Below are 26,306 nucleotides of genomic sequence, written 5' to 3' on the forward strand. Positions count from 1 at the left end.
GGAGGTTGAGGCTGCAGTGAGCCATGATCATGCCACTGCACTCCAGCCTGGGTGACAGAGCTAGACACCACTGTCTCAAAAAAAAAAAAAAAAAAGTGTGTGCATGCGTGTGTGTGTCTGTGTCTGTGTGTGTGTGTGTGTGTGTGTGTGTGTATTCTAACTGTATTTAGTTTGCTAGGGCCACTGTAACAAAGTACCACAAACTAGGTGTCTTAGCAGAGTTTGATTGTCTCACAGTCCTGGAGGCTAGAAGTCCAATATCAAGGTATGGGCAGGTTGGTTCCCTCTGAGGGCTGTGAGAGAGGGCCTGTCCCATGCCTGTCCCCTAGCTTCAGGGATGTAAGTCATCTATGGCATTCCTTGGTTTGTAAAAAGGAGCACCTTGATCTCTGCCTTCATCTCCACATGATGCTCTCCCTGCGTGTGTGTCTGTCTAAATTTCCCCCTTTCACAGGGACACCAGTCATGTTAGATTAGGAGCCACCCTACTCCCGGATGATCTCAACTAATTACATCTTGATGACCCTGTTCCCAAATAAGGTCACATTCTGAGGTACCAGAGGCTAGGACTTCAATATATGAATTTTGGGAGGAATACATAAAAACTTCAACCCATACCATTAACACATTAAAACAAAACATAACCATTAAAAGATAAATATCTGTCCGTATACTATGAAGAGTCTCTTCCTGAATCACAGTGGTGCTTGCACAACATTTTAGAAAATGTGAAGAAAAATAAATCGTGCATAGCTAGGCAGCTCTGCATTCAAATCAGTTTCCTCATCTGTGAAATGGGAACAGGGACAAAACCTGACTGGTCGGGTGGGTGAGAGGATTAAATGAGATAATGTAGGTAAAGTGCTTGGCACAGAGCCTGGCACTGAGTAAGTGCTCCATACACACCAGCTATTCTTATCACCCCTGTCACCATTACTCTTGTTATGACACCAGGCTGCGTCCCTCATGCCAGGGAAAGTGCTTAGGAAACTACAACCCTGAGGTCAGGGAGGCAGCAGGGAGACTGAGAGGGGTGGATGGGTCTGGGAGGCGTCTTGGCCTGGGCCAGCTTGGCTCTGGGCATCTAGAGGCCCCAGGGGAGCTGCCCAGCTGGCGTGCGTGGGCCAGGGTTGGGGAGGAGGCCTCTGGCTTTCCCAGCAGCTCATTCCGTGCGTGGGGGCTGGCCAGGACGTGACATTTAACATGCTAGGCCTGGGCGGATAGCCCGACACCTGCAGTGAGATGTACACAGGGTGAATTAAGCAAAGATGTGCCGGAGGATGCAATCCCAGGGGAAATCCTCAAGCCACAGAAAGCCTCTCTCTGATGCCTAAAAGGTGCCCAAGTACCGATGCCTGTCCCCAGACCTACCCCAGTGGGCTCATTCCACAGACCCCCACCTGCTGACCCATGGCCTTTGTGCAGGAGAGAAAGAGCACTAGGTTGGAGTCAACAGAGGAGGATTCCAGTTCTAGCCTGCAAGAAGTTGCTGGGCAACTGGGGCAAATGGCTTGGCCTCTCTGGGTAACCACAGCCTCATCTGTGAAATGCTGGACCTGCCTGTCTCCACACGTGTTGTGAGGATCCAAGGAGAAGATGCAAGCAAGTGCTGCCAAATGCCAGGAGTCATCATTCCCACTTAACTTCCCTGAGCCTCAGTCTACTCATCTGTAAAATGGGGCCATGCCCTGTTTTTCCCCTCCATGGTGGCTGAAGTTAAAAAGGGAAAATGGGCTGGGCGCAGTGACTCACGCCTGTAATCCCAGCACTTTGGGAAGCCGAGGCAGGAGGATCACGAGGTCAGGAGATCGAGACCATCCTGGCTAACATGGTGAAACCCCGTCTCTACTAAAAATTAAAAAAAAAATTAGCTGGGCACGGTGGCGGATGCCTGTAGTCCCAGCTACTCGGGAGGCTGAGGCAGGAGAATGGCGTGAACCCGGGAGGCGGAGTTTGCAGTGAACCGAGATCGTGCCACTGCACTCCAGCCTGGGCGATAGAGCGAGACTCCGTCTCCAAAACAAAAAAAGGGGGAGGGAAATGAATAGGTAGAGCGCTTTAACACAGGCCAGGCACAAAGGAAACCCCCAGAAGGAGGCACCTCCCTTGGCACTGTTTTACCATTATTAGTGTTCTAGTCAGTAGTGGAATGCTTGAGGGCTGAAGTCAGAACTCCAGCTTATTCTTTCCTAGCTACATGACCTTGGCCAAGTCACTTAATCTCTTTGTGACCCCATTTTCTCATCTGTAAAGTGGGAGTAGAAACAGCGCCCCATGGCACCGTGCGGATGAAATGAGAATACAGGTGAGCAGGTGTGCTGGCCTTACCGTGAGTGCTAGATGAATGGGGTCACCAGTTTGAAGGTAAAGAGACTCCGGTGGTATTTCCCTGATCTCTGATGCCCTCCTCCAGCCCTTTCTGCTTTCAGGGAGCTGCTCAGGGCCGCCTGCCAAGCCCATCTAACCCTAACTTCCAACAGCTGTAAGGCCTTTTGGGTTTTTCACCTATAATTTCACACCCTTTCTCATCCTAAGGCTGTTGAGCTTTGTCCCAACACAGATAGCTCAGGTGACTTCAGCTCCCCTTGGCCAAGAGGGAAGAGCATGAGGCCAGGGCAGCAGAGCACCTGGGGAGCTAGTGACAAAAGGAGTCAGATAAGAGATTCTGCAGGTGGCCAGCTCTGAGCCTGGCTCCTGGCAGAAGGAATAGTGTCTCCCCAGGAGTCACAGAACCTGAGGCATGGCTTCTTACTATGTTTATGTTTTTGTTTTTGAGATGGAGTCTTGCTCTGTCACCCAGGCCGGAGTGTACTGACATGATCCCGGCTCACTGCAATCTCTGCCTCCCGGGTTCAAGCGATTCTCCTGCCTCAGCCTCCCGAGTGGCTGGGATTACAGGCACCTGCCACCACGCCCAGCTAATTTTGGTATTTTAGTAGAGATGGGGTTTCCTCATGTTGGCCAGGCTGGTCTTGAAATCCTGACCTCAAGCGATCCACCCGCCTGGCATGAGGCGCCGTGCGGGGCCGGCTTCTTACTATGGATGGGAGCTACACCCCAGCATCCTCCTGATACCCCAGTGTGCCAGCCCCGGCTGCTTGTGAACATCCCTCCCTTTGGTCCCTAGGAAGTGTGGGAGCTGGGGGAGCCTGGTGCTGGAGCAGGGAGGGTATACATGGGGCAGTGTGAGGGGCAGGGCTGCAGGGGTCATCTGAAACAGAGGAAGAACTCGGACTTCCTGCTCCAGGCAATAGGGAGCCCCTGAGGCTGCTGAGCAGAGGAGGAACACTGTGAAAGTGGAATTCTAGGAAGACACATCTGGTCAGTACAGAGGACGGAGAGTGGTGAAAGAAACATCTGTGTGTGGGACAGCCAGCCAGAGGAATCCTGGCACCAGCCCAGGGCGCCGGTGGTGACACTCCGCAGAGAAGGAAGTCTGCCCAGATTTGAGGTGTTTTCTGGCAGGTTCCTGGCTGTGGTCACTCTGTTTCCTCCTGGGGGTCTCTAGCCATCCCCTAGCCTTGCCAGAGACCACTCACAGGTTTTTGAAATTCTCCCCAAAGCTGCCTGACAGTTTTCTCTCTCACACAAACTGCAAGGACTATCCAAAATAGGAGGAGGCCCTGAAGAAGGGGGAAGGGGAAGGAAGGCAAACGGCTTTAACCTTTTCCCGGCTGAACCACACCCCTAGCCCCAATTGTTCTTGATTCTTTCGTCCTCCAAATGGCCTAGAACTGTGGTACCCCAAGTGCCCTGGCCACTACGGGATCAAATTCAGACTGAAATCTGGGACAAAGAGAGCACTTTTTGGCAAAGACGAAGCCAAAACAGACCCTCAGCGGGCTTGGGCCCAGGCTGCTGCTCAAGGCAAGGAGATTCCAGAGCAGGCCCCCAGTGTGCAACCCTGATGGGCTTCCTGGAAAGGGAAGCCAAGCGGAACACTTCTAAATGACAGTCTAACATCCTTGCCTTTCTCCTTCCCTTCCCCAAGCATCTCCATTCCCCACTTTTTTCTCTATTCCAAATGGGTCAAGGTGCCCATAGGTCTCAGAACCTTCTTCCTCCAAAGTCTTGTCAAAAGGAAAAGCGAAAGAGTAGACTACTGCAGAAGGCTGGGGTCAAGCGGGCAGAGTTCAGCTCCTCCCTGCAGCCTTGCCTGGTTAATATGGAGCCCTGGGGCTGTGAACCAGCACCAGCCTCTTTGGCCTTCCCAGGAAATAAGAGTGGCTGGGCCATCCTAGAACTCAGGAGAGGGCAATGAAAGCATCCTTGAAGACACTGGAAGCCACCATCCAGGCCCTGTGTTGCTGAGTGGAACCCTCAAAGGTCAGGCAGGCCCAGCAAACTCCAGCCAGAAGCACTGCTTGCACCAGGTGACTTGGAGAGTCACCTCCCCACTGCCACCCCTTCCTCCTCCGTTAGAAACTTCCTGGCATGAGAAACCAAGATACATGTGAAACCTCTCTGCAGGTCCAGGCAAGGAGAGTGCTAAGTTCGAACCAGTCTCTAATGTTGCTGCAACTTGCTCCCCAGTCTGCAGATTTCATCTTCGGCTTCACACCCTTTGTTGGCTCTCTGCTGCCTGTGGGACACAAGCCTATTCATGACCTCTGCTCAACTGACCTCTCTAGTCACACGCCCTGCCACCCTTGCTTGTCCGTCCCTGCACACTGCCTGGCCTGCCTGAGGTCTCCACAGGTGTAACCTGCTGTTCCACAGCTCCCTCCTCCCCATCACTCCTGCAGATCGGTCACACTTCTAGAACTATGCTTACCATACTGGACTTAATGATTTGCTTATGAAACTGTTTCCTTCCAAAAGCCTGTGAGCTTCTTGAAAGTCATGTCTGTGCCTCGATATTTCCACCGTCCATCATGGTATCCAACACATACCTGGACCTATGACTAGAATACATTTCCCAGCCTCCCTTGCTGGGAGGTACAATCATGGAACTAAATCCTGACCAGTGGCACATGAGCAGGGTAATGTACCCTTCCCTTTGGCATAACCCACAGAATCTCCCTGCAGTCCTTCATATTCTCTCTTCCTTTGCCTGCTGGCTAGATGTAAAACTCCACGCAGGATGGGGTCACCAGCGGGGGGAGTCTGAGTTTCTGAATGACTGCCTGGAGCAGAGCCCTCTAGTGACTTGTTTAGGTCTGGGACCTGTGCAGAAAATAAATATTATGTTGAGTCACTGAGTTTGTTATACAGCAGTTAGCCTGCCCTGACTCATACAGAGGAGCTCAATCAAGGTCTATTGAAACAAACTAAAAGAGGGAAGGCAATAGAAAATGTAGATTCCTCCTGCGGTTCTATCCTTAGATCCAATCAAGTCAGGCATTACATTCCCTACATGACTCAACTATTGCTGGAACTAAACCATCACTCCTCTCCCACAGCCGTATCTATCAAACCCACATGCACAGTGGTTAGAATGCCATGCTTTCCCCCAGAAGGACTGAGAAGGGTGGAGGACTTGCCAGATGGCCTCTGAAAGTCACTCTAGGTGAATGAGCCACACCTCAAGATCCTGGTTTCACAAGCTTGTAGAAAGCACACAGAGACACAAAGCTGAATTGTAGGGAGGAGCCTCCTCCTTGCCACAGGGACATCAGCATGCCCGACACATGACCCTCAAGCTCAGAGGAACCAACGATGGGAACCCACCGCCTCTCTGAAGCAGCCCACGCCATTCCTGGGCAGCCTCTGGGAAGTGCTGCAACAGGGCTCCTCACAAAGCCCAAGTTCACCAGATCAGATCCCCACCCGGTCACGAAGGGCTATGACCTAACAAGGGAAAGATCACACTGGGACCAAAAGAAGAATAAGAGAGGAATGGAGAAGAGGGACTTCAAACATATCCTCCCAATGTTCCATGCCGGTGCTACTCAAGGCAGACTGTGGCACTGACATCATCTCAGAGCTTGATGGAAAAGCACAATCTCAAACCCCAGGCGGACCTGCTGAATCAGAATCTTTTAGCAAGATTGCTAAGTAGTTCATGTGCACATGAAAATTTGAGAAGCCCTCATTGTTCTCTGCCATAAAGATTTCATCTAATCCTTAACAAGTGGATCCCAATAGTAAATCTAGCCCACAGGCAAAGATGGGCACACAAGAGGAGGAATGGGAGCTAAATAAAACTTGCCTTTAAAGCGGAGGAGGAGGACAGCAGGCCTCTCTCTCTCCCATTCCTTCATAACCAGCGGCAGCTCACTATGCATTCATTTATTCATTCAACAATGATTTCCCAAGCACACACTATATGGCAGGTACTGTTCTAGGCATCGGGAAAACAGAAGCTATGGAGCAGGCAAGATCCTGCTCTCTGAAAGCTCACATTCTGGGGAGAAGGGGAGGGAGGTGGGGAATGACATAGTAAACAACAGTTAAGAAGACAATGGGCTGGGCATGGTGGCTCATCCCTGTAATCCCAGACTTTGGGAGGCTGAGGTGGGAGGATGGCTTGAGCCCAGGAGTTCAGCCTGGGCAACACTGGGAGACTCCATCTCTCCAAAAAAAAAAAAAAATAATAATAATAATAATAATAACAGGTTGTAATAAGTGTTTTGAAGACAGTAGAATGTGACAAAGTGACCAAGAGTACATGAAATGAATGCATGGCTAGGGGGGGCTCTCTGATTCTATGAGAGGTGCCATGTGAGCTGAGGCTGAGTGCCCAGGAGTCAGCTCCTTGGGGACCTGAGGGAAGGGACTGCAGGCAGAGGGAACAGCAAGGACAAAGGCCTGGTGGCAGCACTGCGCTTGGTGCCCAAGGAGCAGGTGAAGCGAGCGAGCTGGGGTGCTGAGAACAAGTGACAGGAGGGTGACAGAGATGGGTCTGGAAGGGCAGGCAGGGCCATCACCCAGGGCCTGGGGGCAGGCAAGGAGTTTGGAGTTCATTCCAAAAAGAAAGGGAGTCTTCAGAAAGGTTCAAGGCCATGGTCTGCTAGGATAGGGTTTATGTTTTAGGAGGGCTCTGATTCGTGGGAAGACTGGATTATGGAGGAGGTGACCGTGAGAATGTGGAGACCCCTGAGGAGGCTGTCTCAGTTGCCCAGGTGACAGGTTGATGCGGGGCTGGACCACGGTGGGGGCAGAGTCGATGCAGAGGAAGAGGGCAGATCTGGGCTGTCTCTGGGGGGATGTCTGAGAAGATGAGCTGAGGACGAGCTGACTTGCTATTGGGCTGGATATGGGACATGACTGGCCAGGTATGGGGTGGTCCCAACCGGGTTTGAATCCCTTTTGGCATCTTAGATGCACATGGCAGCTGACCCAGGCACAGGTGTGCCCCGTACAGGTCTGAAGGTGTCAAAGCTGGCATCTGCTGCTTGGATGGCTTCCTCCCTGGTCACTGAGGTCACGCATTTATTTTGCCCATAGACGTCTCCTATAACTTCTTTTTGGAATCTCCTTAAGCCAAGGACTTCCCAGTGTTCCTTCACAGTGGGAAAAGGGGAGAACAAGGTGGAGCCCAGATGAAAAAAGAGAGGAATCCCTAGAGCTAAAAATAAACCTCGGGCAGTGTTGCCAGGGAAGCCTTGTAAAGCAGCCCCCGCAGTGAGGCGAGCCGCCCGGGGCAGCCTGTGCTTCCCAGGCTCTGCTGCCAGCCCTTCTAATGAGGCTCTCCTTGGGGGAAAAACTGCCTCCTGCCAGGGACCTGGGAATGCAACAGGAAAAGTCCCCCCGCAAAGCTTGCTGTCTTCCAAGCCCACCCTGGTGCCCAGCTGCAGGCTACTTCTCCAGGTGGCAGCCCAGCTGCTGACCCAGGTGATGGGCTCCTTTCAAACAGGGGAGCTGCCCACCTGGAATGAGGTGCAGGAGGAGGAGGAAGTGCAGGGAGAGAAGACGCTGGCTGCTCGGGGGTTGCTGGGGCACCTGTGTGCAGGCCTGCCCTTTTCCAGGTCCCGCCCTCCCTGGACTCCAGACCCCAAGAGGTCACAGAAGCAGGAGTCGCCCAAGCCTCTGTGCATGCCCAAGGCGGTCCTGTCCCACACCTTGCCCATGTGGATGCCCGTGCCTGGAGCGCCTTCTCAGCCTTCCTGAACCCCAGCCCTTCTCCACCTCCAGTTCCACTCCTACACACAGACCCAAGGCAGGAGGAAGGGAATGTAGCATTGACCAGACACCTCTTCTATCTGCACCATTTTATTTATTTAAAAAAGACATATCTGAAGCAAATGTGGCAAAATATTCACATGTGTTAAATCTGGGCAGTCGGTCCTCTCATGCCTGTGATATCATTTTCTATAGGATTGAAAACATTCCTAATTAAAAATAAACACTGGAGAGAAGCTGCAGCACAGAGAAGCACTGGCAGCAGCTGGCTGGAGGGCAGGACAGTCCCAGTAAAAACTCGGGGGATGCAGTGAGGAGGCAGGAGGATGGGTCTGCTGGGGTGGAGGAGGAAGAAGAGGAAAAGAAAGGGGAGGAGGAGGAGAAGTAAGAAGGAGGAAGGAAGGGGAGAAGGGGGAAAAGGAGAAGAAGGGAGTGGGGAGGATGTGGGGAGGGGTCCAGATGGCAGCTGGGTTTGGAACACACTGAGGTGGAGGCACACGTGTGGCTTACACGCAGAGACACCTGGGAGCGGCAGCCTACTAGGCGTGTCTGCTTAGACGGGTAACCAGTCTGCAGGTCAGCTTGGGTTGCATCTGTCTCCAGCCCCTCAGCCCCACTCTGAACACCAACACTTGCCCTTAGCAGGTGCTCAACAAATGTGATCAGGTGCTCACCCCCAACCCTTCCTTCCAGTTGATGGCAAAGGCTTGGACCAGAGAAAACGGCTGTTCACTGATAGAAGATATTCAAGGGCCAGCAAAGCCCTGCCCCAAGCCTGTTCCTGACACCTACCTGACCTGGATCGCTGACAGCTTGGGGGCCAGCCTGTCCCTACAAGAGCCACTCCCTTTCCTGGGCACCTGCCCACTGCTCAGCTATTTCTAGCAGGAACAGCAATGGGGCAGGTGTGGCCTTAGAGGAACAGCTAGCATGGGGGTGGGCAGGGATTAGGCAATGGAACAGACAGATGAGACCCGGGGACCCTCTGGCCAGTCAGATAAGGGGAAGAGCTGGCCCAAGACTCCTGCCCCCCGTGCCCCTAACCCCACCCACAGGGACTCTGAACCCCACTCTCCGGGGGTAGCCTGAGTGAGGGCTGAGGCCACTGCCAGCCCCTTGTACTCATAGGGCCCCCGGGCACAGCATGGCCCAGGGAAGGGAGGAAGCAGTCACCGCTCTTCTGGGAGGGGGACAGAGCAATGGCTGGCCATCACGGCTGCCCACAGGAGGCAGGACAGCCTCCCCATCAGGTGCCAAGACTGCCGCCTGATTCCAAAAGGCGCGTGTGTACATGAGCCACTCTCGGGAAAGCTGCCTCCCCTTCCCCACAGTCTCCTGAGGAGGGGAAGCAGGTTTCCTCCCCTGCAAGGGCTTCTGCCTTCACTAATCCCAGCCGGAGACTCCCGTGCAGACCAGAGCAGGCTTCCACCTGCCCTTCTCCCAGACTTCTGCTTGGGATGCGGCCGCATCCTGGGATGAGACATGCGGATGAGACTGGCAAAGACAGAATCAGGGCGAGAGAAAAAGCCTCCGGGGAGGCTGACATAAGAGTGTAGACGGAGGCTCAGGGAAAGGTCACAGGAACAAACAGAGCCACAGCCAGAGATGGGCTCAGAGACCTCAGACAGACACGGAGAGAGAAATAGAGAAACTGAGGAAAGAGAGACAGAGAGAGAACACCACAGGGAGAATCCAAGACTCCTGAGCAGAGCGAGGAAACGAACATACAGAAACTGACCATTTCTCTCTATGCCCAGCCCCCACCTGCCCCTTCTGCTCTGTAGCTGAAGCCTTCTTGGCAAGGAAGGGAAAGGACTCCTCTCCTCTTTGAGGTGTGGGGCCTCCCAGGCTGGCTCTGCAGCACATCAAAGTGGCAGCAGAGAGGAACGGCTTAGCGCATGGATTCCAGCACCAGACTGCCCAGTCTGAATCCTGGCTCCTCCACCTACCTGTGGTGAGACCTTGACATCCTATGTGACCTGAGTACCCTCATCTCTTTTTTTTAAAAAAAGGGGGAATGTTGGGGGGCTGTGGCTTGCACCTTTAATCCCAGCTACTAAGGAGGCTAATGGAGGAGGATCACTTAAGGCCAAGAGTTTGAGACCAGTCCAGGCAACATAGCGAGACCCCCCATCTCTACAAAAAATTTAAAAATTAGTCCAGCACAGTGGTGCACACTTGTACTCCCAGCTACTCAGGAAGCTGAGCTGAGAGGATTGCTTGAACCCAGGGGTGAGGCTGCAATGAGCTATGATTGTACCACTGCATGCCAGCCTTGTGACACAGTGAGACCTCTTAAAAAATAAATATAAAATAAAAATAAATTTTGAAAAATGAGGGAGAGTGGTGGTGCCTACATCCCAGGGTGGGCTGTAAGCAGTTCAGGGGTGATCATGGAAAGGACATGGGACAGGGCCTGACACAAAGCATGTGCCAACACTGGTTCCTACGGAGAGTCTCCCCAGCCTGAGGGGTGACCACTGCTCCCCAACCTCCCCTGCCTCAAGAGGAGCAAGTCAGGTTTGTCCCTAGGCTCTTTCCTTCCTTCTTGCCCTTCCTGAGCTGAGGAGAAAGTGCAGAGGTGAGAGAAGCCCTTGGCCGCTGGGACTGAGGTCACCTGCAGGCATCACCAGCAGCTGTGACAGGGAGTTCCTCAGGCCCTAGGGTCTCCTTATCCCAACACTCCACAGTTCTGTCCAGCTTTGCAACCAATTCACTTATCAAGCCTGTCTGAACTCCAGACACAGGGAACCAGCCCTAGACAGTCAGATTCAGGAGGCTGCTGGGGAACAGGAATCTGGATGCATTTTTAATCTGGCTCGCAGGTGAGCCCAGATCACAGGTGATTCTGTCACCCATCCAGGGCACAGGCCCATGGCTCCAGCCCGCACCCTGGTTCTTGACTACACAGCCAAGAAACCCAGGTATTCCAAACTGTCCCAACTGCCAGACTCAGGCAGCAGCAGACTTTTCTCAATATGCACCAAATATATATATAAAGCAATGGATAGAGTCTCCCATTTTGGAGTCCTCCTACACAGTTTTCTTAAAACATTGGCACTTTGCCAGACTGCCTGGCCCAGTCTCTTCTGTCTTGGTCCCCACCCTGTTGCACTGCTGGATGGAGTGGGGGCAGGCACACACAGAGGGGTTTCCCTCCACCCTCCCACTGGGGATTCCTCCTCAAAGGTTCCAAGATGAGCAGTGAAGCCCTGGGAAACCCAGAAAAAAAACGAGCCTGTCTCCCTGGGGAGCAAGGCAGGCTGGCCTCTGCCAGGGCTGCCCTCGGGAGGTGCAGCCGGGACTGTCTCAGCAGGAAGAATGGCCCCGGCTTGTCACCACCCAAAGACCCTCTGCCAGCATCTTAGCTCCAGCCCAAACACCAGCCTCATGCTTCCTGTTTGGCAAAAAACAAACAAACAAACAAAATCTTTCTGAACAAGGTATATCTAAATGGACCACATTCCTGGGCTCTTCCCGAGCCCCCCAGCCAGCACTGAGCACAAGACTGCCAGGGTGGATGAACCGGCCACTTCGTTTACTGAGCACCAGATCCAAGGCTCCATAATTAGCAGATAGAGCCAAACCCTGGTGGCTTTGGGGTCTGTCTCCTCACCAGCCCCAAAGCATTGATTTACTGCAGCTTGGAGGTACCCAAGACCCTTCTGTGGCTGGGAAAAATGTTCCCCTAATCCAGGCTGGGCATGCATTGTGTTCACAGGGAGGATCGGAGCCCCTTCCCCTCTCCAGGGATGCCAGAGGCAGCACCAACAATCTCATAATAATAATGCTTCACTGCTGCTCCAGGCATGATGGCAAGGCTTTCCTGAGGCTCATCTTCACATCCCACAACAGCTCTATGGGACAGGCTCTGCGAGTACAGCCATTTTGCAGATGGGAAGGTGGAGACTCCTGGAGGGTAACTCAGGTTCACACAGCTGGTAAAGGGGCAGGCCAAGGCGCAAACCCAAATAAGTCTGGCTGATAACACAGCCTGAACCTTCCATCTCTGGGAGATGCTGCCCTACTTGGAAAGTCCTGAATTTGGCACCAGGACTCCCACAAGTCCTTTGGAGAGCCTGATGTCATCCATCTGTGGAGGTCTCTGGGAGATCTAAAATCTTTTTTCCTTGGCTTCAGCTAAATTGAGGGTATAAAGGAAAAAGCTCCAATATCCCAACTACTCCCACAATGTTCCAATCTAAACTAGTGTCCCTGAGGCCGGGTGCGGTGGCTCACGCCTGTAATCCCAGCACTTTGGGAGGCCGAGACGGGCGGATCACTTGAGGTCAGGAGCTCGAGACCAGCCTGGCCAACATGGAGAAACCCCGTCTCTACTAAAAATACAAAAATTATCTGGGCATGGTGGCAGGCACCTGTAATCCCAGCTACTCTAATCCCAGCTACTCGGGAGGCTGAGGCAGGAGAATCGCTTGAACCCGGGAGGCAGAGCTTGCAGTGAGCTGAGATCACACCACTGCACTCCAGCCTGGGCGTCAGAGCAAGACTCTGCCTCAAAAAATAAAATAAAATAAACTAGTGTCCCTGAGACACAGGGATGGCAGCACCTGAAATCATCAGGAAGCTGAGGTCCAGCCTGGGGCGGGGGCTGCTGATGAGGGAATCAATGCAGCTCACATCTCCCGGTCACCACACTGGTGGCAGATTGCCTCCCAGAGGGACGAATAACTCTATCTTCCCTCAGAAAAGCCCACAGCTCAGGCTCCCATAGCTTACCAGACTGCCCTACATGCCTCATTCCAAAAGAGTCAAAAACAAAACCAGCTGCTGCCATCGTCAGTGGGGGAGGATGGGGGGAGTAGAAGGACCAGGATGTCAAGACCTTCAGGCCCCAGATCGAAGCTGCCCCCACAAGCCGAAGGGAATGCCCACAGCATGCAGGCATGATGCAGGTGGTCTACATCCCGGGCTGCCCACTTAGTGCGGCAACACCCGTTCTGTGCATTCCACCCTCATGCTCTGCCAGCTGAGGGCTCTTTCACCCAGGATGACTCTGGATTTTCCCCTTAGGGTCCCCAGCACCATGCATGGAGTCAGGCACGTAGCTAGTGCTCCTCCAGAGGTGCCAGGAGGCACTTGAAATCCCCTCCAGCAGGAAGAGAGTGACCTGGTCACACCTGAAGCTTCACAGGGTGTGTATACGTACACACACACACACACACGCACACACAACACTCACCTGGCCACCACCAAAGATCCCCCTTCCCTTCATTCTCCAGTTTGGAGGGGGGCACTGTCACCCAACACACTTTCCAGACAACTTTCCTGTTGGTTATCCAAAGAGGGGTAAGATGAGGGCCCAGTAGGGGCAGAGCTGAATTTTCTAAGTCGGACCTTTGGGCCTAGGAGCAGAGGAGGAAGGAGGTGGCAGAGGCAGCAACTGCATTCCAACGCCTCCCTGACGTGACACCCAAACACACCCTGACATGACACTGGTGTGCAGCTCTGAACAGTCATGCAGGTGGTGTGAGCCGACTCTGACACTGCCCCTGGCAAAGCTGGGGTTTATTATTCAACAATGAGAGAGGCAGGTGACGGTGTGCAGGAGATGTGGGCTGAGCTCCAGGAAGCAGCTGAGCCTGGGAGGGAGCCACCAGCGACCTTTCTGGGATCTAGAGAGAAGTCTTCAGCTCTCTGCAAAGGCAGCTTCTCTCTAGGCAGAGTGAATGGTTCCCCACCCCTCCCTCCAGGCACACTCTCAGTGAGGCAACAGAAGCTTCCTGCCCTCATCAGCCAAAAACAGAAAGAGGACTTTCTTTTTTTTTTTTTTTTTTTTGAGATGGAGTCTCGCTGTGTCGCCCAGGCTGGAGAGCAGTGGTGCGATCTCGGCTCACTGCAAGCTCCGCCTCCCGAGTTCACACCATTCTCCTGCCTCAGCCTCCCGAGTAGCTGGGAATACAGGCGCCCGCCATCACCCCTGGCTAATTTTTTTGTATTTTTAGTAGAGGCGGGGTTTCACGTGTTAGCCAGGATGGTCTCGATCTCCTGACCTCGTGATCCGCCCGCCTCGGCCTCCCAAAGTGCTGGGATTACAGGCGTGAGCCACCGCGCCCGGCCCAGAAAGAGGACTTCTGAGTGGAAGGCTAGGAACTCAGATTGGAGTGAGCTAGAAGCGAGAGTACCAGAGTTCTAGTCCTGCTGTCACTTGCTGTGATCTTGGACAAATCACTCCCTGCTTGGGACCTCATTTCCTTGTCTGTCAAATAAGGGAAATGGGCAAGATCAGAGGGCGGCCAGTTAGTTTCATCTCAAGGTGCCATTGCCAGCTGATAGGTAGTGACTTCCTAAAGATACTCGGTTTTGTTTTTTAGAAAGACTCTGAGACCATGTCTGGGCTCGTAATCAACTAACAATGCTTGCCATGGGTACAGGACAGGAGAATGCCATGATCAATTAGTGATGTCTGCTGTAGGCATGAGTGGGAGATAGCAACATGAGTGCCAGATACTTGTCATCCTGCTAGATATCTCTAAGGGCTTCCTGGTTGGAAAACTTATAATTCCACCACTGATTTCCCAGCGGACATCGTTAACATCAGTTGACAAACATGTACCTCCCATATTGTGCTATTTGCACACAGCTGATTTCTCTCCCTGAAAGGGACATTCTCAGCCCTGCTGGACAGTCACTGGGGGAGCAGTGATGCCCCCAAGGCTCCTAGCACTCACACTCACAAGACGTCACCCAGAAATTTAGAGCCAATGAACAGTGCCAAGGATTGACACCCAGAGGACATTCCAGCTTCTTACAATTTTCCCCAGTTTACAAAAGAGCTTCCCCCGCTGTATGAAAATCCCACAATGACCCCATGGAGAGGCTGGGGGTGCAGCAAAGGGTGGAGATGGCTTTTGATTTTCTACTGCACAAATGAGGGTCTGATCTGACAGGGCCTTGAGTCCATTAGGAATAGGATTTGGCCAAACACCCTGTGAACACCGTGAATACCCTGGGCCTGGATCAAATGCACACAACCATCCAAAATGAGGCTCACAGAGCGAGTCCTCAACTGTATAGGAAAGGTGTGATTTCCCACGCACACCCACAGCACGGTGCATATCTGACAACTCCCAGCGGCTTCAGTGTCACACAAGTTCCCCAGCTCTCTTGATGTCCACAGGCTCTGGCTGGGTGGAAAGTTCTCCTGAGGGCAGGCCCCGAGGCGGTGGTTCTCAGGGCCTGAGCTCAGCCCTCTGGGTCTTATTTCCCTTTATGCATAGATGTGCAGAGACCTCTCCTAGATGCTCTATCCCCGCTGCCACCACCTTCCTTCCGTACCTCTCTCCATCTGTTTGGAACCAGGTCCCGAGTTGCTGTGGACCTGAGAGGCCCCCACAAGCACAAGGGTCTTACTAAACCCACAAGGTTGGGAAACTGCACGAGAAGTTGCAAACTCCATCTGCTTAAAGGGGAAAAAAGATCAACCCAAACTCTTCCCAACACCCTCCAGCCGGACCCAGGTAACCCCAGGATTCAAACTCAATGGTAACTGGCTTTCCCATCCTGAGCCTGCCCAGAGGTGCCAGTTCACCCTGGTCTTCCTCTCCCAATATTCCACAACTCCCTCACCTGCTAACAGGATCTGCCAAAGGGGAACTCAGGAGAGGCAGGAGGAAGCTGGAGTTCATACTCAGGCCACAGGCACAAGTTGAAAGGGGCGCTGGAGCCCAGCCAGCTCCCAGGTGGAGCGGAGCCAGCCAGGGAATCCCCAAGAGCCGATGGAAGCCCCACAAGGCTCCCCTGGAACCCCTATGTGTTCCTTCAGGAATCAAAGATGCCTCTTTCCAGGAGCAAGGAAAAGCTGTCAACTAATAATTACTTTTTAAAAAACAATGTTTTCCTAACAGCATTGTTGGAAGGGAAATAGGTTTGTAGTTAAACTTTGAAGGTGAAAAGCATTTATCTAGAAAACCTTTAACACTGCCTTCTGCCTCTCTCCCCTGGAGGCAGGCCGAGCTATTTGGTGAAAGTGATGTCTACATTAACGGGGCACAGGAAGAAACTTCTGTCTCTAGATGGAGTGGGGCTCTCTGGCTTTTTGGAGTTTTAAGCTTCTGAGGGCCTAATTGGTGACATTTCAGCTTACCTGTCTGGCGTCTCTGTGCCAGTCCTATCCTAAGGGCTTTCTTTATACGGACTGTGTCATTTTATTTTTCCTGTTACCCAGTGAGGCAGTTATTACTATACACCCATTATACAGATGAGAAATCAAGCACAGAGAGGTTAAATCACTCATCAAAGCTTAGACAGTAAGTGCTGGGGCTGGTCTTGAAACCCAAGCGCCCTGGCCCTGGAGCGCATGCCCTTAGCCACTGTGCCCCAGCAACACACAACTCTGAGTACAGTTTCGTCATGACACAAGAACCCCCACCCAACTGCTTCCTGCCTCAATATGTAGTTTGCAGATTTTGAGTAATATCTGAATACAAGATTCCAGTTGGACAAGATAATTTGGACAGGTCCCTGGGGTTGGTTGTAATGGGATCTAACCAGTTTACATTCCACAGGAATGATCTAGAATGATGGTCCAGGAAATATGAGGTAATGTGATTTTTATAATGAGTTTCATGTCCTCCTTGTTAGACATGTTCTTATGTTTACTTTTTTCACCTGTGCTTTCTGTCCCATTATACCATAATGACCAGGAAAGACATATTTTATTTTTGACTTCCCACCAACCCTAGCTCCCCCCATAGGTGACTCTTTAACTATTCAATATTAATGTTGCAAATAATATATGAATGCATTCTCCTTTTCTAAAAGAGTAAAACATTAAGATAAGGTTCCCCCTTTATCAAGCCCTTCCTCCTACTGATATCCCTAACCCCCATCTAGAGATGAGTCGGATACCAATCTGGAGTACAGCCTTCTAGATTAAAAAACATTTACATTCATATGCTGGATATGTACCTGCAAAATATAAATCTTGTTGGGTTTTTTTTATATAATTATTATCATACTATAAGTACTGTTTTGAAACTTGCATTGTTTGTTCAGAATGTTTCTTGGAGATCCACCCATGGATCAGTCTCATTTGCTTTGATTGCTGTACTAAGTGCTGTGAGAATATCACAGTTGACTTAGCAACTCTGTATGGATGGTCTTTTAGGCTGTTTCCCATTTTTGCCATTGCAAACAACATGAGGTTGTCTGTGCCTGCCTGGGACCAGTGAATGACCTCAGTCAAGGCTGATGTTCTCCTCTGTCTAGGGCATGTGAGCATTCACAATGACCCATGCTCAGCACATTCTGGAGCTGGCACTGCCACACCAGGTGTGCTGGAGCTCTCTGCAATCCTTGGTACAAGATCATTCTTAGAACTTAGCAGGTTACCTCCCCAGGCTGTGGCCTCATCGCTTTAGTCTAGGGTCAGTAATCTCGAACAAATTCCCTCAATGATTAAAAGGCAGAGTGACTGTGGAAGAGACATTTCCTCCTCTTTTCTGCTTTCAGGTTGGTTCTTGGCACACACTGGGATCACCCCAGGTTGATCTCAGCTGAGGCCTGCTTTGGATATTAAACCAAATGAAAGCTTATATAAATTTAATGAGTAGAAAAATTAACACAGTTTGTTACCTGCAAAGTGAGGCACTTGGAATAAGAACTCCTCTAACTCTAAAAATGCAATGATCCCATAAAGCTCCGTAAGTGACATCAGTACACACCCACACCCATATACACATTCATTCCAAGGCTGGTTGTTAGTGATTCAGGAATTATAATTTTTCCACCCATCATGAGGTGGGCTGTTGGGGAGCTGGAAAGTGAGTGTGACCCCAGGGTGGGGTGCATGGGTGGAGAGTCTGGAGAGATGAATAAGGAATAGGGAGAAAAGCTTGTCAAAATAGGTTAAGTCCTTCAGAGCCAATGAGCAAACCTGAACAACCCTCTTAACTCTATCTTCCAAGCGGTGCAGGGGAAAATAAAGGGCCTCTCCCAGTTCTGATCAAATATTGACCCTGTGCACTCGCTGGCCAGAGTTCAGACTAAAGCACTAGCAGCATGGTGGAGTCGGTGTTTGCAGAGCAATTACTGTAGCCCAGCGCTTTGTAGGTCAGGTTGTGAAACAACCATCCATGGAGCCAGGGCTTCAGAGAGTCTTCCGGCCCCTCCTCAGTGGGACCAGGAAGGAGCTGTGCAAGGAAATAGACAAAGGCTGGAAACGTCGTCCAGCCACCGGTGAGAAAGCAACTGAAAAGGGCATCTGCCGCCCCTCCTCCCACCTCAACTGCACCTCCAAGCAACCCAGGCCCTTAATCACAAAATGGGCCTCGACGTTAGGCCCTGTCCTGGTCAGCTTCCCCTGGGACAGGTCCTTTTCCTGGTCAGATAGGGCTGAGTGGTGAGTTATTTTTAGAAGAAACCAATTTCCACTTGGAGACTAAGAGCCTCACCTCTTCCCTGTTCTTAACTTGACATCTGAAAGGCTCTTAGAAGCCCTCTCGGGAACCTGACCTGGTTTCCAGAAGAAGTGTTTGGAATAGCCGCTGAGCTGAAATGCCCTAAGGATGGGCAAACTGTGCAGGAGAATAATCTCCCTCTTCTTGCCAGGGCCCTAGAAGATTTCAGGGGGCAACTCAGGAAGGGGCTGGGAGGTGACAGATCACTGTAGGGTGGCCAGAAAGCCAGCTCAAGCCTATTGTGTGTTCAAAGTTGTCTAAGCTACCAGTCTAATAGAATTTTCTGTGATAATAGAAATGTTCCATATCTGCCCAATACACAACCACTAGCCACGGCCGCCACTGAGTACTTGTGATCTAGCAAGTGCAACCAAGGAACTAAACATTTACTTTTATTTCATTTAATTTTTAAAATTTAATTTCAGAAATTTTTAATTAACTTTAATTTAAATAGCCACATGTGGCTAGTGGCCACCACGTTGGACAGTACAGCTTTAAAGCCTCCGTACCTGGGGGTTCTGAGTGGGCAGCCCCTGCATGTGAGTCTGGGTCTGAAGGCTCATGGCAGGAGATATGGGGAGAGAAGAAGGTCTGGAGAAGAGCAGAGGGTGTTATCCTGGTGCTCATGGATGGATTTCAGGCAGGGTATGAATAACCAAAAAGGTTACTAGAATTACAGGTGCACATTCATGCACTTGTCTGGGGAGAGAGTCTTTGGCTTTCATTAGAAGCATAAAAGAGTCTCTCATCTCAAAAGTAAAATAAGATAAAATAACTCACTGATGTGTCAGATAAAACTTACTTCTTCAGGAAGCCTGCCCTGATCCCAGAGTATAAGGTTTCCCTTATAATATGTCTATGGCACCTTCCTTTGTTACATCTGGAATGGTGTAAAACAATATTGTTTGTCTTTGTTTTTTAACTAAAATCTGTCTTCCCTCACTAAGCTGTGAGACCCATAAAGGCAGGAACCAGATCTGCTTTGGATCATCAATGTGTCCCAGAGCTGGCACACCGCCTGGATGTACAAGGCAGACACTTAATATTGGAAGGATGGGAGGAAGGAAAGAAGGAAAGGAGGGAGAGAGGGAGAGAGGGAGGGAGGAAAGAAGGAAGGAAGGAAGGAAGGAAGGAAGGAAGGAAGGAAGGAAGGAAGGAAGGAAGGAAACCAGAGACATATTTTACCCTGATAAGGATTCTCAAAAAACAACCAAATCCCCCCAAACTAGAGTGTGGGTGTTTGGCTATGTCACCCTAGGCTGCTGTCACTAATTAAGACCATATGGGGGCCGGGTGTGGTGGCTCATGCCTGTAATCCCAACACTTTGGAAGACCGAGGCGGAAGGATCACTTGAGCCCAGGAGTTTGAGACCAGCCTGGGCAACACAGTGGGACCCTGTCTCTACAAAAAATAAAAAATAAAAAATTAGCTAGTCATGGTGGCATGCATCTGTGATCCCAGCTACTTGGGTGGCTCAGGCCGGAAGATCTCTTGAACCTGGGAGGTTGAGGCTTCAGTGAGCCATGATCACACCACTGCACTCCAGCCTGGGCGACACAGCGAGACCCTGTCTCTAAAAACTAAATAAATAAATGTAAAAAAAAAAAAAGAGAGAGAGAGAACATATGGGCATCTTCTTTGTTCCCTCTCCCAAGAATGCTCTTTCCTTCCTCTTCATCTCATAGCATGTTGCTTGTACCTCAATCTAGTATTTAGTTCATCTACAGTGGACTTACCTGTTTCCAAGTTTGCCTTCCTCACGAGATGTAGACTCCTGGCAGGAAGAGACCTTGTCCTTCTCAAAAGTGTGTTCCTCAGCCTGCGCCACTTCTGCTCTGTACAAAAGCTGCTGCCTGGGGGGCCTCAGCACAGGCCCATCCACTCTTACCCGGAGCCAGCCTGGACTCTCATCTTTCTACTTCCACCCTCGCCTCTCACACTCAGCCAGGCTGGGGCTCCCAGATTTAACAAGTGAAAATACAGGATGCATAATTAAATTTGAATTTCAGATAAACGACAAATAACGTTTTTTAGTGTAAGTATATGCCATGCAATGTTTGGAACATCTTTTTTTTTTTTTTTTTTTTTGAGATAGGGTGTTACTCTGTTGCCCAGGCTGGAGTGCAGTGGCGCAATCACAGCTCACTGCAGCCTGGACCTCCCTGGCCTCAAGCAATTATCCCACCTCAGCCTCCTGAGTAGCTGAAACTACAGGCACATGCCACCACACTCGGCTAATTTTTTTTATTTTTTATAGAGACAGGATCTTGCCACATTGCCCAGGCTGGTCTTGAACTACTGAACTCCAGCAATCCTCCCATCTTGGCCTCTCAAGTTGCTGGGATTATAGGCATAAGCCACCACGCCCAGTGCCCACACTTATTCTTAAAAAAGCATTTGCTGTTTATCTGAAATGTAAATTTAATTGGACATCTCATATTTATCTGGCAACCCTAATCCAAGGCCTCACAGGTAGCAGGTAAGCTCTGAGTGAAGAAGGTGGGTGGTGGGATGGGAAGGGGACGCTGAGATAAATGGCTCTGTTCTGCACGGTCCTAAGGCTTCAGAAAGTGTGGAAAGAGCAGTTACCAGGTGATCGGTGGCGGGGGGGAGGTTCTCTCCATCTCCCCCAACCCTCTGACTTTCCCCATTTCCTGTGAACAGCTCCTCAATGCACCATCAGAGTTCTAAGTACCCTGTCCTTAATGCCATGAGTCACCCCAAAGGGACAAGGAACCTTCTCCAAGGACAAGCCTCAGGCTCTTGGCTCCCTCCTGCTTGCTGTTCTCAGGGCTGGTGTGTGCCTGAGACTGTTCATTTCCAAGGATCTACATGCAGGGCTTCACATGCAGGGCAGTTAGGTCCAGGCAGGAGCTTTGAAGATAATAACCAGAGAAATGTTCTGCTTCAGATCTTAGAATCCGGGAGGGGGTAGGGAGTGTGGGGGTGAGGGGGTGGGGAAGGGCTGTGCTGAAGTGGAAGCTACTGTGGAGAGAAATGGAAAAACCAGAGTGTGGGGTTTCTGTTCAGATGACAGAGCACCCTTCAAGTGCTTCCTGGCCTCATGGCTGCAGAGTGTGAAGGGCAGGGTGCAAGTGTCCATCTCCCTGTGTGCTCCCAGAGGGAGAAACAGAGGGTCCATATGCTGTTCCGAATGAAACTGGATCTGCATGGCCCTCAACTCACGACCAGAGAGGGTCAGGGACCGCTTGGGATCGCTTTGCACGTGGTTCCCGGGCTGTGTGACACAGGTGGGAACCTGAGGCCACCTCGTGGGTGCCTGGCCTTCGGGAACAAAGGAAAACATCTGAAGAGGGAGACATAAGGGAGGGGAAGTACGGGGAGACCCACGCTGGGGTGCAGGGAACCAACTTGTACAGGGGGGAACCAAGGGTCTATCAAAGGGGTCAAAGGGGTGTCCAGGCCTCCTGTTGTTATCTGAATAGACCCCCAAATGCTGCCCAAGTAGTACCGGGTGTGAACGTATGCTTCACGACCTAAACTGGTTTAGCTCAGCAGTTCTTTTTGTTTTTTTGAGACAGGGTCTCACTCTGTCACCCAGGCTGGAGTGCAGTGGTACAATCATAGCTCACTGCAGCCACGACCTGCCAGGCTCAAGTGATCGTCCCACCTCAGCCTCCTGAATAGCTGGAACTACAGGCACACCATCACACCTGGCTAGTTCTTCACTGGGGGTCCACAGGGGGTCTGTGAACACTTGCCACTGCAAGTAAAATTGTATGTATCCGCTCTTTTCCTGGGGAGAGGGCTTCCATCAGATTCACAGAGGGGTCTGTGGCCCCCAGGAGGCTTAGAACCACGAGTTGGTGAAACCCGGGGAGCAGCTCCTTGGAGGTGGGCCTGGTGAGCCTGGGACTCTCGGGGTCAGCCAAAAAGGAAAGGAGCAAAACATTTCTAAGAGCTGCCCCTGGGCCACACCCCAGCTCCCAGCGGGCTCCCACCCTGCCCCAGAGGCCAGCTTCAGAGAGGAGCCTGAGGCCTACCTGGCTCTGAATACGCCGGCAGGGACTGGGCACAGGGAGCTCACCATAGAGTGATGCCAAGTGAGGGAAGCCACAAAGCAACATCAGTGAGTGGGTCTCCAGCCCCTAGACGCCCCCCAGCCATGCAGCCCAACATCCCTGCAACCTGGTAACACTAGGCAACTCACTAGGCAACTAAGTGTTGGGAGAAACGTGGATTCACTCATTCATTCCTCCTAACAACCCTACCGGGCAGGCAATTCGAACCTTCACACTACAGATGAGAAAAGCAAGCCTAGAGAAGTGAAGGAGCCTGTCCGGAGTTACGTGGTGACAGCCAGTAACCGGTCCCAGGCAATGTGCCCCCAGTGCCTAAACTCTAAGCTGCTCTCTTACACAATCTCTCAGGGACTTGAGTTCTGAGGTGCACCAATGACCAGAGATGGAGTTAGCAACTCCCTTTATTCTTCCTCTATAGGATCCGCCATACCAAAATCAGCGACCTGATAAATAAGCAAGGCTTTTCAAAATGAACACCACTAAAATTCATCATGGCAGGTAAAATGGGTTCGTAAAGATGCTATGCTTGGCTCATAAGTTAATTTCCAAAGAACAATTCCAACCCCTTCCCAAACTGCATCTACAGGTCAGCAATGACCCACGTGGACAAGCCTGGCCAAGCTCATGGCCATTGCCAAGCTAGGGCCAGCACACTGCACTAGCTGCTCCCTGCTTGCGTGTCCCCTTTCCACACACAGGGAATGAGTCCTCCAGGCAAGGGAGGTCGTGGTGGGGGAGCAGCATTCCTTTCTCCTGAGATTCTGCAATGCAGGAGGGGGTGGGGGACCATAAGGGAAGAGGGGGAAGAAAAGTTCTGATTTGGAAGTTTCCACTGGCTTTCAGGCCCCCTCCAGCTCATCAATGAGTCCTTTCAGGGTTCCCTCTCCCCAACTGAGTTATCACTTCCTGTCCAGCACACTGCACCCATTGATGGAGTATCAGCAAACCCCACCAGATTACACTGGAATTAAGGAGACTGGACATGAATTGAGGAGGGAAGAGGAAGAAGGCTGGAGAGTAAGGAGTGGCTTTCAATCCCATATTCAATGGGATATTCAATCCCACATTGCTGGATTAAGAAAGGATTTGTAATACAGGAAGCTAGCTCACCCTTGGCTTGTCTCATAGGTAGGGCAATGAGGACAATGAGATAGAATCAGTTATTGGGGGCAAGCAGACGGTACCCAAGATGACCTCTCCAAGATGACTGACAACCAAAGGCCTGCCAAGAAAGGAGTGGACCCTGGCTGTGAGGGTAGAAGTGGGTGTCTCTTTGTGTTTTTATTGGCCTAAACCAGGCTCACAACCCCGAGAGGAATCTAGAACATCTTGGCTCTACCTGAAAGGGCTGCTGCTCAACTCACACTGATTCTCCCTTCTCTAGTACTTGCCTGTGATCCGCAGAGGTGGGCTCCCTAGTGGCCATGTCTGTGCTAAAAGACCCTCAACTCCCAGCCATACTGATTGGTCCAGAGAGGGCATCTGACCCAAGCCAGACCAATCAAAATCGTCCCTGGGATTTTTCAACTTGGAACTGGGAGTCAATTTCCCCTCTGTTGGGAGCCAAAAGATATAAAATTCTAGAGCTGCTGACAGCCATATTCCTCAGGGTGTGAGGTAACAGAAGCTGAGGGCAGTGCCAGAGGGAAGCAGAGACAAGACAGAGGGAGAGCAGATCCTGCTTTCAGGCATTCCTGAAGCCTCTGCCTCACTGCCCTTCTCACCATGTGGTCGGCTGCACAAGCTTCCCTGGTCCCTCCTTCCAATCACATCTCCTTTGTGTCTAAGCCAGTGCAATTGTAAAACTATCACTTGCAACCCAAAGAGGCCTGACTAACTTAGCTGGCACCAAGGGGGGTGTCTGCAGGGGTAGCTGTGGGACCCATACTACCATTCCCTTGTGAACATGCCTTTGTGTCTTAGAGACACACACCTACCACATACATGTACAAACTGGGTGGCAAGTGCCTCATTCGGTCAGACAGACACCGTGGTATGTATGCCTAGTTTGTGCCTGTAGTTGAAAAAATTGCTTATTTTCTGTTTCGGTCTTCCCTGAGTGTTTGCTTTTCTTTGCCTGCAATGATGCAGTGGCTTCTGTCTCACCCTGGATGTTTATAGACACACGTCTGGTCAGGCACACAGCACCTCCCGCCATCCTCCCGCCTCTTCACCACAGTTTCCTACCCTGCAGGCAAGGGAGGGTGACAAAACGTGACTGTTAAGACCATCAGAGGAGGCCAACAAAGTCCTGAGTGTCTGCCTGCAGTATGCAAGATTGAGACGAGCCCAGCTCCACCTTCCAGCTTCCCTCCTCTGTCCCTCTGCTCCCACCTGGACTCTGACCCTGACAGCTCTGTTGGGGGCTCCCTGGATAAGCGAGGGTATGAGAGAGGCCAGCCCACCAGAGAGACTCGGGCCACTGTCCGAGCTCTGACCAACTCACCTGCAGGTCAAAGAACTTGCTGTACCTCCGGTAGATGGTCTGGGAGGTGGAGTCAGACCAGGTCACATTGATTATGTATACCTGTGGGAAAAAGGTAAGAGCAGGTGAGCAAGGCTGGATTTCAAGCTGTCTGTGCCAGGCATCATGTAACATGACTGCAGGTGTTCCATATGGCAGGACCACTCTTTTTCTCATCTCATCTGTCCCTAGGGGCTAGCACAGTATCAGCTACCATGTAGATGCTACAATATATGTCTAAACACACACACACACACACACACACACACACACCCCTAGAGAGATATTTCATCAAATGCCAACAATGATTATCTTAGGAAAGTAGGATCAGAATGAGTGGTTTTAATTTCCTTCTTTTTATTTGTATATATTTCATACAATAAACATAAAATTGAGGTCACTACATTTTTGTTTGTTTGTTTTTGAGACAGAGTCTCATTCTGTTGCCCAGGCTAGAGTGCAGTGGTGTGATCTCGGTTTACCGCAACCTCTGCCTCCCTGGTTCAAGCAATTCTCCTGGCTCAGCCTCCCAAGTAGCTGGGAATACAGGTGCCTGCCACCATGCCTGGCTAATTTTGGTATTTTTAGTAGAGACGGGGTTTCGCCATGTTGGCCAGGCTGGTCTCGAACTCCTGACCTCAGATGATCCACCTGCCTTGGCCTTCCAAAGTGCTGGGATTACAGGCATGAGCCACCACGCCTGGCCTTTTTAGATAGCTAATTTCCACTGGTTCACAAACTTTAGAGTGAATGAGACTCTATAAGAGGCCCTCTGAAATTGCAGGTGGACCCCGCTCTCTGAAATTCTGCAGACCTGAGTTTTGAGGGCTCGGATGTTTACACTTTTAACAAACCCCAGCTTGTTTTGCTACTGTGGATCCTCAGAACTCACTCTGAAATGCCTTTCAGGAGACCAGAAGTGCTCAGAGATGTGTGATTCATCTCAGCATCCCTGTCTTTGCTCAGTGCCTGGCACAGAGCAGGTGCTCAGAAAACACTTTGCTATGTTGAACAAACACACTGGTCTTCTGGATGAGAAACGGATTTGAAGAAGAGGCGTTAGCACGTGGGAGACTGGAAAAACTTTTCTCTTTGGGAGCCTCACAATGAAGGCATTTCAGGGCCAGGCTGTCACCCCGGTTCCCAAGTCTCCATCAGGCTCTGCCAGAGCTCATGCCACTCTGGAAGGCTGAATTGACTTAGGAATCCTTGGAGAAGGAGAGAAAGCCCCCAGTCCACACAATCTGGCCTGCTCTTCCCACTATTTCTGTCCCTCCTGGGAAAGGCCTGAGTTAGAGGAATGGGTGCCCTCCCAC

General features: G+C 51.2%; 1 protein-coding gene across 5 annotated transcripts in view; it reads right to left on the reverse strand.

Annotated features, from left to right (window-relative positions):
- SH3PXD2A (SH3 and PX domains 2A) overlaps positions 1-26,306 on the reverse strand; it is a 266,664-nt gene that overhangs the window by 187,116 nt on the left and 53,242 nt on the right. For all 5 annotated transcript variants that reach the window (XM_063782079.1, XM_016919277.4, XM_016919275.4 and 2 more), the window contains exon 2: positions 24,973-25,053. In XM_063782079.1, coding sequence (XP_063638149.1) covers positions 24,973-25,053 — 81 coding nt within the window. The remainder of the gene's footprint in view (positions 1-24,972; positions 25,054-26,306) is intronic.

This window comes from Pan troglodytes, chromosome 8, assembly GCF_028858775.2.
Source record: "Pan troglodytes isolate AG18354 chromosome 8, NHGRI_mPanTro3-v2.0_pri, whole genome shotgun sequence".
NCBI lineage: Eukaryota > Metazoa > Chordata > Mammalia > Primates > Hominidae > Pan > Pan troglodytes.